Source organism: Aedes aegypti, chromosome 2 (genome assembly GCF_002204515.2).
Source record: "Aedes aegypti strain LVP_AGWG chromosome 2, AaegL5.0 Primary Assembly, whole genome shotgun sequence".
NCBI lineage: Eukaryota > Metazoa > Arthropoda > Insecta > Diptera > Culicidae > Aedes > Aedes aegypti.
The window spans coordinates 210,515,256-210,528,433 of NC_035108.1; the positions used below are offsets into that span (position 1 = coordinate 210,515,256).

The 13,178-nt window shown below is 38.1% G+C and overlaps 1 protein-coding gene across 3 annotated transcripts in view; it reads left to right on the forward strand.

Annotated features, from left to right (window-relative positions):
- The window catches only part of LOC5574455 (TBC1 domain family member 31), a 77,296-nt gene that overhangs the window by 23,492 nt on the left and 40,626 nt on the right, over positions 1 to 13,178 (forward strand). For 2 of the 3 annotated variants that reach the window (XM_021843869.1, XM_021843871.1), the window contains exons 5-6: positions 5,647 to 6,545; positions 7,550 to 8,660. In XM_021843869.1, the coding sequence (XP_021699561.1) occupies positions 5,647 to 6,545; positions 7,550 to 8,660 (2,010 nt within the window). The remainder of the gene's footprint in view (positions 1 to 5,646; positions 6,546 to 7,549; positions 8,661 to 13,178) is intronic. The other variant, XM_021843870.1, reaches the window with a different exon arrangement.

The window sequence follows — 13,178 nt, forward strand, 5'->3', positions numbered from 1 at the left end:
ACTGAAAAGTGCTACTTTTCAGCACCGAAATGAGTGCTGAAAAGTAGCACTTTTCAGCATTGTTTTTGTTGTCAGGAAAAGTAGGCCATTATGTTGTGCATTATCTTGATATAAGGTAGGCTTATTTGCAACGTAATAGCAAAAAAAATAGTTTCTGTGAGTTACCTTGGAGTTGTGCAAAACTTTATAATATCCGAGGATTCTAAATGCGATTTATCTGGTGACACCTTAGATGATCTGATGTACGTCGTTGATGAAATTGACGAAAATTTTGTGGATGAAAGGTAACTCAGATGAAGAATAGTGTTGTATTATTTCTGCGATAAATTATAAAAGAAATATTTAAAATCTTTCGTTATTAAAAGAAGAAAAACCATTCAAAATGTCCAGATTTCTTAAGATTGCCTTCCTCTCACTTCTTATGGATTATTTTCATCGATTTTCAAAAAATCAAAATAATGCTTGTTGTTACTATTACCTGCTCCCCTCCATACCCCTAACACAACCCCCTCTCTTTTCCATCCTTTTACCGAACATGCCGGAAATTCTACATGGAATGAATAGAAACGCAACCATTCTGTATAAAACGTTGAAATTTTGCATGGGGGGTAGTAGTGGAGGTGTCCCGTGATACTCATATTTTACAATGTTAGATCATACCTTGCTAGAAACAAATGAAAAAAACGCTATAAAACTAAAATAGTAGTTTACGGAACAAGTTACAGAATGATGATTTTTACAGCACGAGTCGTTAATTTATCCTACGAGGCTTGCCTTATGATTCAATACGCAAATCAAACCAGTTGCGTAATGAGAAAGCGTTGTGTAATGAATCATTACAGCACTGATTTCAGTTTCGTAATGACTATTGCCGCGCTGCATACTTCAGTGCAGGAAAATAGGCCGTTTCATGATAGATTGGCGTGATGAAAAACAGCCTATTACGATGAGAAATTACAAAAAAATATTTTTGACCGCCTGGTTGTATGGGGATCCCCATAGTAAAATGTTTCCAAAAGTTCCAACGTATTTTTTTAGTTCTTACTTTCGGATTTCATCCACGGTTTTTACAGAAACATACCAATACCAAGAGAAAAAAAAAGCATATTTGCGCATTTTACGACAATTTCCTTAGCTCATGAATATAAAAAAAGAAGCACCATTCATGCATTGAAAATATTCCATCGATAAACGTTGGTTACCGTTCACAAATAACGTACTGAGGGGAGGGTGAGTAGGCTCAAACGGCTAATACAATAACTTTATGTTTTTCCATTCAAAAAGCGTTACGAAGGGTGGGATAGTATAAACAATAGTCAATTTTAGCGTTACGTAATAAATAGACGGTGCCTTGATTCGAGCTTCATCCTAGAAGGGACATTCCGATCAATGTTACTCCGTATTACGGCACCTGGAATTATCTCTAGGGGATTAATATTTTTTTAATTTCTTCATTAGTATCATTCCAAATCTTACATTTATTTCTTAAATGTAGGCGTTCTGTGTTATTAGACAACACTATCATCTTAATTTGGTAAAACAAATTTAAGATTTTATTAACATTTTGTTAACAACATTTCATTTGCCGTAGCAGTTCAGATTTTTTTACAGGTGAGTTGATTTCACCTTCTTATAAGAGATTTTTTTTTCAATTTACTTAACCTAACTATGTATATAACGCATTAATCGTGGCAATAGAAGATTGATTGGGGGCCCAAATAGCTGTAGCGGTAAACGCGCAGCTATTCAGCATGACCATGGGTCGTGGGTTCGAATCCCGCTGGTCGAGGATCTTTTCGTAAAGGAAATTTTCTCGATTCCCAGGGCATAGAGTATCTTCGTACCTGCCGATACGATATACACATGCAAGAATGGTTATTCGGCAAAGAAAGCTTTCAGTTAATAACTGTGGAAGTGCTCATAAGAACACTAATCTGATAAGCAGGCTTTGTCACAGTTGGGACGTAACGCCAAAACAAAGAAGAAGATTGTAACGATTTTTGGCTGAAATTATTAATTATTTTATTTGACATTTGTTCCAATGTTTCAACATTGGATATTCTATGTAACTCATCGGTACTATACCAGGGAGGAAGCTTTAGAATCATTTTCAAAATTTTATTTTGAATTCTCTGCAAAGCTTTCTCTCTGGTATTACAACAGCTAGTCCATATTGCTACAGCATACAGCATGGCTGGCCTGGAAATTTGTTTGAATATCAAAAGCTTGTTCTTAAGACAAAGTTTTAATTTTCTGTTAATAAGGGGATAGAGACATTTTACATATTTGTTACATTTGGCATGAATGGCCTCAATGTGATTTTTAAAAGTTAAATCCTTATCTAGCATGAGCCCTAGATACTTAACTTCTTCTGACCAATTTATTAGAACCCCTTAGAAGTAGAATGTTGTCACAAAACATGTCTACTTGAAGGTTTCAAATAATGAGCTTTCGGTTTATGTGGGAATATTATTAGCTAAGTTTTGGAAGCATTATGAGAAATCTTCTATTTTTGCAAGTATGAAGAAAGAATATCCAAACTTCTTTGCAATCGACTACAGATGACACGCAGACTTCGTCCTTTGGCGGAGAGGCCTGTGTCATCCGGAAACAAAGATTTTTGACATCCCTGAGGTAACTCACGTAAGTCAGATGTGAAAATATTGTATAATATTGGTCCCAATATGCTTCCTTGTAGAACACCAGCTCTTACAGGAAGACTTTCATATCTGGAGTTCTGATAATTAACCTGAAGTGTACGATTTGACAGATAACTTTGAAATATTATAATAATGTACGTTGGAACCTTTTCAAAGGGCATTTATTTACTGACAGAAATCTGTGGGGTGCATCATTATTGTTTGGATCTGCTGCGGCATCTGTGGTGGATTCTCCACAACATTTTTAGGGAGATTTTTAGAAGAAATATGAATCTTTGACGAACTCCAAGAATTATCAAATAAAAAAAATTAAAAAAATTATTAAAATCATAGCTAAACACATTTATAAAGTTCCAACTTGAGATTAAATTCCTTAGCACTACACCTAATTTTCAATTATGATAATTTCATGATACGCTCATGTTTCAAACCGCATAAGAAACAATTTGAAGTCAATTCCGGGATTTATAGTATTATGTTTGTACAACTCTTGCCCACATGATCTATTTTTAATTTTCAGTTTTTTTTAAACAAAGAGATGAACGAAAACGTCAAAACTTGAAAACGCTTGTTTGGAGTGAAAATCTGTTGAAAATCATAAAAGTAATCCGAAACAGAAGAAGAGAATACATTTTGGCCAGCACAGGGGAAATTGGGATCATAAGGCGCCAAACAATATTACCACGCTACAGTGTGTAAGTAAGTGTAAGTAAGTGTAAGTAAATATTCTAAAGACTATGATGAACATAATTTGTGAAATTAAAACAACTAAAACTTCAAATCAAATGCATCTGGGTACTTTAGGTTTGTTGCGTTGCGTTGCGTGGTAATGGAGTATTTCGTAGATTGCATACTGAAAACTGTAACGTTAGTTACTTTACCACTCTTTTTCCAAATGCTCATGAAAAACTATTTTGGATGAAATAGCCATTCAATCGGAAGTTAGAGATGAAAAGGCACGACAATTCTCATTACCGGCCACGTCCATCTTCTCCGTTACGAGGAAATGGAAGGATAATGATGATATGATGATCTACAGTATCGGACATATAAAATGCACCAAAGCCGTTTTTCCATACAAAATGGTCAACTTCAGAGAGCTATATCTCCGCCGGTTCTCAACCGATTCTTTTCATTTTTTCTGTGACGAATTACAAATTGCCTCAGTTTTTAATAATTATTGAAAACGTTGTGTGAAAACTATTGGTTCAAAAGTTACAGATAGGTTGAATTTTGACATAAAAATGCACCAAGACGAAAAGTGATGTATCAGGCAAACTATGTGTCGTATCCTTTCGGTGCCTTGAGCGCATTTGGTCCTTCCCAGACAACCAAAATGTACGTATAACGAAATCACCTGGAGGCTTTGTATGTGCAACATTTCACTAATAAGATGTCGCGAAAAGACCTTCTACGTACAAAAATGGAGGCGAAATGCGTGCATATATTATGTGATGAATAATAACATACAATGCGTGTGTATAAATATTTAACCGAACTAACCTGTGATTTTATGCGACTTAACTTATGATAACAAAGGTCGATTTGACAGCTGCTGCGGATTGATTCGACTTACTTTGTACGAGTGTACGGGACGAAACAAAATGTAAAATGAACTCAGAAAAGAAGTGTTTTATGCGAGGAAGCTAATCAATCTGACGAGTTTATCAACGGTGTTTTGCGAGTTTGATGTAATTAGTATGAATTAACGAGTTGTAACATGAACTTTCATGCGATTTCTGGTTGTCACTCAATGAACAAATGCGCTGAAGATGCGTATTTTTTCTGCTGCATCACTTTGTGGCTTGGTGCATTTTTTATGTCAAAATTCAACCTACCTGTAACTTTTCAATCAATAGTTTTCATGCAACTTTAACAATAGTTATCAAAAATTGAGGAAATTGGTAGTTCGTCACAGAAAAAATAAGAAGAATCGGTTGAGAAACGGCGGAGATATAGCTCTCTGAAGTTGACCATTTTGTATGGGAAAACAGCTTTGGTGCATTTTATATGTCTGATACTGTACTTGAAGAGAAGCCAGCGACTCTCCGACGCCCTCATAGATGCCAAGGAGTTAGGATAGGAAGGGTAATTGTCTAGGATTCACTATAAGCGAGTGATGCGACCGGAATGAAATTTGGTGTATGTGTAGTTTAGTATATTTTTTGTAACTGGGTGAAGGTGTGAATGTAATGTTTCTATCATCGTTGGGAGTGAAGCATTTAAAAAAGTTAATGTCACTCCATGCGCGTGTGTCATCCGGAGATGGGGCACTGGTATCTACACGTAGTGTCCGGGCTAATGAGCTTTGGTTTGAGCGCCATTACTCGCTCGCAACGAGAAGAAATTTTTACCCTACCACACACGTGGCAGAGCTCCATCCGCCGAATCTAATTCTTCACCAGCCAAATTGGAAAAAAAAATCGCAGAACGAAGTAAACGTGACACAAAAATCAAAACGCAGCAGACCGTCAAACAGGATATTTATATATTATTTGTAAGCGTTTCACAAATGGTAAAATCCTATCTATTCTTAATATTTGAATATAAATTGAACAAAACACTTCATTAATCACTACATATTCTCATCAAACATACCATAGTAAAATTGTGTTAACTTGAATATGGGATTTCGACATTTCATTAAAATATAAATATGAGAATTTAAACTTCCTGTGCAAAAAGCTTGTTTGTCGCTACTGCACGTCTGGAAGTTTAAACTATTTGCTGCTAACCAATGAGTAACTCATTTTTTGAAAGTTATTCATCAGTTCTACAATATTTTGTTTTGTAACAAATCACATCTAATATTTTTTAAATGTGGATGGATTAGAACTATGGTATCAAATAAATATTGAACACAAATTGGTTGATCATCTACCTACAAACTAAATTACCGTGACATATAGCTAAAGTCTAATTCTTGTCTAAAAAAATCCATTTCAATTTAACTATTTTGACTGCGTTCTTTTTGGGCTGCCTCCAGGTTGCGGACTGCATGAAATGCTCAAGCTGTGGAACACCGACTTCAAACTAGCCAAAGAGATAGATCTGCGGAAGATGAGAAGCAACTACTTGAAAAAGTTCCAAATGGAAACTATTATATACGACAAGGAACCACCGATCTGCGAAAGCCATGATGAATCCAAGCGTGAAGTTGAGCGAGTAATTCAGAGCATGACCACTGATGGCCGTACCAAAGGGTACGTGAAATCTGCTCAATTTACTGCTAACGGAAAGTTTCTCGTTCTTAATTGCATGGACCACTCTTTGATTATACTCCGATGTGATTCATGGCAGGTATGCAAAATTCTGACACTTTCTAGTCCATTCATTACGCATTTTGAAATCGTACACTTTGACCGGGAGCAGCAACTTCCTCGCACTACAGCTCAGGAGTTTTTGATGATGGTGAAAACTGTTGAGAATGATTTGCTGCTAATGAATTTGGAGAACGGTTCCAAAAGCTACATAGGACATAGACCGGAAAACAAATGCTATAAATTCCGACTCTCCAACAATGGCAAAATGCTAGCCAACGTGCTGAAAAGCGGTGAAATTTTGCTCCATAATTTGGAATTCCATTTGTGTGCCTTGGAAGCGAATAAATTACAACATTCGGTGGCAGCGGTAGGCATACCAACAGGAAAAACACATCCGCGACCATCGAAAAGAACTGCAAGTACCACTAGCATCAGCCAACAACAGCAACGAACGATGGCAAATAGTAATGTAGCTACTCCTTCCATTGCATCATTGTACACAATTGTACCAAATGAAACGGTTGCTTCTTCCGGGTCAACTTCGACAGGACAAATAGTGTCCGTATTCCGGAAGGAGAGTAAGCTTAAAATAGATAAGCGCTTGGAGGAGATCCACGATAAGGTAAGCTTTGACTTGTAGGTCCATTGTTCTCTTCGATTTTATTCGTCATCTGGATATTTTCCATCTGACCTTATCACGGTTTAACAGAGCGCAGAACATGGAGATTAAATTCAAACAAAACGAATTTGTACCTATTCACAAAACTTGGTAATGATGAAATTCAGTGCACTGCGGTGCATCGACAGTGGACCATGCCATAGAATTGAATGCTAATGCAAAATTAGTTGATAATTAGATTTCCGAAACCATAATTGGCATTGTGTGGCGCATAAAATCAGAAAATCGTATGAAGCTGCTGGAATGTTCCTGCTATTCTTTTCTTTTTTATTGATAATAAATAGTACTTTCAATTATTCCGATCTAATATTAACGCAAATTTCAGTAAATTAACTGTTTTGTTTAGCTTATATTTTTGGGCAGTTTTGCATCGAAATTTAATAAAAAAGAACTTGGTGCATTATTTCTTTTAAAAGAAATGGTAGATAATAATATTATCCAATTTGAACAATTTTGGTTTTGAGGTCACATTCGGAAATAGATTGAACAATAATTTGCTCAATGCTTACTTTTACGTATGAGATAGATATTCGGAATTGGGTTCAATTTAATTTATATTTATTAAATTAGGGCCCTGTACGATATGTTCATTTGCCGTGGCGGAAACCTAATTTGGTTGCGGAAAATTCAATTGAATATATTATGGTAAAACGATTTTTTTTGTTAGTAGCCCGTAAACCGTTCCACAGTATTCTTTCATAAGAAATTAAATTTTATAGAATAAAATAAAAATACATTTTCGTGAAAGATCGAATTATGTGCCTCCAATTAATGTAAGATTGCTAAATCCTATGCCGCGTCGAAACCAAGTTGTCGTCTTTGACATCGAACTATGAGATCGATTACACTACAGCTTGAAACCAATAGTTTATAATCGTAAAACTGTTAAAGAGTTCATATTTTTAGTGAAGCAACTTAATTAGTTCTGCTTTCCGGGTTCATTACAGATATCGAAAACGCTAGCCAAAAACAGACTGCTGCCTATATTGAAAGAGTTTGGCGAATATCCGGAGAAGCATCGGACTACCATTTGGCGCACTTTACTCGAACTACCACAAAACGTCGATTGCTTCAATGCGTTGCTTCTGCGAGGACACCATCCTTGTGTGGCGGATTACGAGCGCAAATTTTCCGGTTTCGGAGGACGGATGGTTCGAAACATGAAAAAAATCGTTTCCTGCCTGGCTCACTGGTCAGCGGTTTTTGCACAGTGTGATTTTGTGCCATTTTTCGTACATCCCTTCGTTCGACTGTATCCAAATGATTCTCTTACTTGTTTCGAAACCGTTGCTACGGTGTTTCTAAACCACTGTCAGTTGTGGTTCGAGTTTGCTCCACTGGAACCGTTTAATTATTTGGGTATGATAGAGAACATTCTGTGCGAGTACGAGCCGAAGCTGATGATTTTTTATCGTACGCGCAATATTTCTTCCCGAATCTATGGGCTGACGTTGATGGAGACAGCTTTCGCGGGAAACTTTGATGCCAATAAATGGATCCGTCTATGGGACCACATACTTTCCAACGAATCCTGGTTCATGCTATTTTTTATTGTAGCATACAACGCTGCTCACAGGACGACTATCATGAATTGCTCGAATGAAAAGGATGTTGAAGGATTTTTTCACGAACTATCACTGATAGACATCAACAGACTGCTGAAAAGGACATACGATTTGGCCGAACGATGCGCTGAAGGCATTCATCCCTCGTACTACATGAAATCATTCATATCACTTAGTGGCGCAACGGTTTGTAACACTTCGACGACCGGGGTCAAATGCTCTAATTTAGAGAGACCCCATAAATCGACTCAATGTTATGAACCCAATCAACTTCGAATTCGTGATGGCGATAAAGCGGTCGAAAGCACGTATAGCAAATTCAGCAACTTTCCCAAACAGCTGGTTGATATTAGAACTGGCGAAATAAATTGCTTGAAAGCGGAACAGCAGCGATTGGAAGCAAAAATAGTGGAAATGGAAAAGCTCGAGCACATGCTGAAGGACCGAATGGTGGAAAATTTGATCCAAGAAGAGCATGAGCAGCGGATGAGAGGTAAGAAATGTGGTTGTGAATAAGAAATTAACAAATTAAGTACCACTCATAAGACGCGACGTGAGACAGGACACAACACTTATTGTTCTTACAACGATTAAAAGGAGTTAAAACTACCTTTTTAGTCGACCGGTTTCAGGCTCGATGTTGCCCATCTACGGGACGATGTCTGACTGATTACATAATATACTAACACTAGTATTCGTACTGTGGTCAGTATACATCGAGAAGTGTTGAAGGTTGCTGCATTTTCAGCTTAGTCAGGTGGAAGAGTGGAGACACGATTGGAGCATCGTCCTCATTCATTAGAGGGCGATTAGATGTTGCGATATACATGGACTCCCATGCATTCAAGTGAGATGTTTTTCTGACGTTTTTAATCAACTTTGCATTCTCCCAGTCCACAGTGTGATCTAAGGTCGATGTATGTGCTGCTACACTAGAATCATTAGCACGTTCGTTTTCGACCGCGTTCCTATATTCTCGTAGGCGAGTTTTGCGAAACTTGCGCCGAGTCTGGCCGATGTACACTGCAGGGCAATTACTACATGGTATTTGGTATATTCCTGATTTTTCCTCCGCCGGGATTTTGTCTTTCAGGTTACATAACAAATCTTTCAGTGTGTTGTTGCATTTGTAGACTACATGAAAACCGTGGTGCTTGAGGACTGCTTGGATTGGGTTGGTGATCTTTGGGTAGAACGGGAGACTAATTCTTTTAACCTCGTCTTTTGTCGATATCAGTGTTGTGGCATTTTTCCTGTATTCCTTTCATGTTTTCGTAGGATTTTATCTACGAACTCCTTACCGTAACCATTCAGTTCGCCTGCTCTGTGAATTCGATTTCTCTCTTCCACAAAATCCTCTCTTTCCATGGGTATATTATAAAGCCGGTGCGCCATGGAATGGAACGCGGCCTGCTGCTGAGCACCGAAATGGTAGGAGTCAGAAGTTATATACCGATCCGTGGATGTTGGTTTGTGGTATATTCCAAATTTCAAATAATTGTCTGCCTTTCTAGTAATCATCAAGTCTAGAAAAGGAAGATTACCATCTATTTCCTTTTCTATAGTGAATTTGATGGTTCTGTGTTGAGAATTCAACAGATCTAAGGTTTGGGACAAATAACGCTCTTTTACCACCGCAAATATATCGTCAACATACCGTCGCCAGATTCGAGGGAAAAACTTTTCTTTTTGTAGTCCTACTTCGAAATCACTCATAAAGATGTTCGCCAACAATAGGGAGAGCTTACTGCCCATGCTTAGCCCAAACGTTTGGTTGTAGAACTTACCTCTGAATGCAAAATAGTTCTGGTTCATACAAACCTCGGCCACCAAGAGAAGCGCATCGATTTGGCTATGTGGTACACGATTTCGCTCCAAGTGTTTCCTTAGGCTCCTCAAGGCATCAGTCACAGGTGATGTTTGGAAAAAGGGCGGTTACATCAAATGACACCAGAACTTCACCACGTCGAATTTCGAGGTCTTTCAAATGCTCTACCAACTCAACTGAATTTTGGACGCTTTTACCATGAGTAATTAGGTATTTCCTCATTTCCTCCACCAACCAAGCAGCCATTCTCTCGGTAGGGGTGCAGACATTTGATGAAATCGGTCGCATTGCCACTGGATCCTTATGTATTTTTGGCAGACAATATAGAGAAGCAACTTTCGGATTGGCTACCTGAAACCTCCGTTCCAGATAATCCTCCTCCACAAGTCGTGTAACTTTATGACGAACGGTGTTAGCCTCTTCCACCATTGCATTGAGAGGATCTTTGGGTTTCCCATTCTTAAATTTACACTCTTCGTATGGGCCGGAATCGATCATTTCAAGGACGCGGGAATCATAATCGTGCTTATCCATGATTACAACCGCGTTTCCTTTATCAGCCCGAGAGTAAACTACGTTCCGCGCCTGCAATTGACGAATCGCACACCAAGTGTCGAAACTGACTTGCTTGTGTTTCCCACCTTTATCCGTGATTTTCGAAATGCATTGCTCAACGTCGTGACGTACGGCCGATTTAGTCGTTAGGCTGTTGTACTGGATGGCGCTTTCTACGTTGTTCACTCCAACCGAAATAGGAGCGCACAAAGGAGAAATGGCAAAATTCAATCCCTTGTTCAGCAGGTCTAGCTCCGCTCGTGTTGGTTGTACGGACGAAAGATTAACAACGAAGTTATCAATGGGTTGCGGGGAACGTTTTGCTTTTGGAGCCTGTGTGAGTGCGAGAGATAACAATTTCTTCCGATGCCTTTGCTTCGTTATTCTAACACGCTCGTTTAGGTTTCGGTTGATATTGTGCATCACTGTTTGAAAACACTTCTTGTTCTCTTCAACACATCGATGAACAATGGACCTATGCACGAATGTGCTATTTGACGTTTTAGCGGTGCCGTGTTGTTTATGTGACCATGGAAACCAGTGAATTCGGCACCGCTCAAACGTCAAATTAGTGAACTCGTGCAAAGATCCATACACTCTGAGGTGGTATGGTAACCGATTTCATTCAACAACTCTAAGTGAAGTGAATATAGCTGTTCTTCCACAATGGACCTATGCACGAGTTCACTATTTGACGTTTGAGCGGTGTCGTGTTATATACGTGACCATGGCAACGAGTGAATTCGGCACCGCTCAAACGTCAAATTAATGAACTCGTGCATAGGTCCATGGACACCGCCTTGTGTTTACACTTTATTTCATCAACAAGCCAAATTCTTCTCGCACGTTTGGCTGCTTTTTCGCTAGATTTACTGCTTATGGCCGTTTTTATATGGATAAATTTTGGTATGAGGCCTCTTCTCTTGCACCGTGTAAGAAATTGGATATCCAACACCACTCTTCCACCTGACTAAGCTGAAAATGCAGTAACCTTCAACACTTCTCGACGTATACTGACCACAGTACGAATACTAGTGTTAGTAAATTATGTAATCAGTCGGAAATTGTCCCGTAGATGAGCAACATCGAGCCCGAAACCGGTCGACTAAAAAGGTAATTTTAACTCTTTTTAATCGTTGTAAGAACAATAAGTGTTGTGTCTCACGACGCGTCTCATGAGTGGTGTCGAGGTTCTTATGTTAGCACAAACCCCAAGAAATTGAGTGAAATTAAGTAAAGTCAGGTTTCCAAGATGACGGTGGGTGGCATACACTTTCGCATTTGGACTACTATATCGAAATAGTAGTTTTTGCAATTTCTCATCGTAATAGGCTGTTTTTCATCACTTAAATCTGTCATGAAACGGCCTACTTTCCTGCACTGAAGTATGCAGTGCAGGAATAGTCATTACGCAACTGAAAGCAGTACTGTAATGATTCACTACGCAACGTTTTTTCATTACGCAACTGTTTTGAGTTGCGTTATGAATCATTATACAACAATTTTTCAGAAATTGTAAAATAATGGTGAATGCATTCCGATATAATTTCTGATACCCATTGGCGTAGGAACAGGGGGGGCCAGGGGGGCCTGGCCCCCTCCAGAATCTTCCAGGCCCCCCCCAGAATTTTTGATGACAATAAAAAAAAAAAATAACAATTTTACATGGAGCAGAATCTTCTGAATCAATTTACATAACTTTTGTTATTGATAAAAATCTCTTCAGTAGTTACGTTATTTTATGTTAGAGAGAAAATCTCGCTTGAGTTACACCGCATCAGCGTGGCGGTTCTGAGTTCGTTGAATCATCCCATCCCCGACATAGTCACTTATGACGTAAAAAGTTATAGTGACGACTTCCTTCGGAAGGGAAGTAAAGCCGTTGGTCCCGAGATGAACTAGCCCAGGGCTAAAAATCTCGTTAATAAAGTCAAATCAATCAGTTCGTTGAATCGCGCGACAACCTTAAGCTTAACCGTCCGGCTGTCGTTCAATTGACTGCTGTTAGAACTAGCTTCTCGTTGTATGCGTTAAGCGCAATTTTTCGACATCTCAGTTGCAAAAAAAAATACCTTGGTGTAAAAAAGCGTCAATATCCTGGAAATTTGATTTCTAAAATTTCTTTTTTTTTCTTAATAACACTGTGGAACACGTTTTTGCCTCAAGCATCTAAATACCACTATTTACTTAATTAAGGGTTGCCGAATCCATTGCCGTTTTCAAAAATATCACAGTGCGTCTAGTTTTTGAGATATTGGCTGTTGAAAATGCAAAATTTGACTATTTCAGCCAACTTGCATGCAAGTTTCCCAGCTTGTATGGCAATTTCTTTGAATAATTTGCCACTGAATTCAAACTTTATGTGTATAACAACACTTATCAGTAAAGTTCATAATACTATCCATGTTCAGAAGTTTGTTTTTGGTGTTTTAGAAAAGTATTATATTTTTTCATATAAGAGAAACAAAAAAAAAAATGTATGGAGACTGCAAGCATGTAGAAAAAATCGATTAATAAAAATTTTATCATACAATTTCAACCAAATTATGTGTAAAATGAAAGTTGAAATCCTATTTTGCATGCTTGCTGGATTGGAGCAAAAAAAAGTTTGATAAATCATACTTTAAA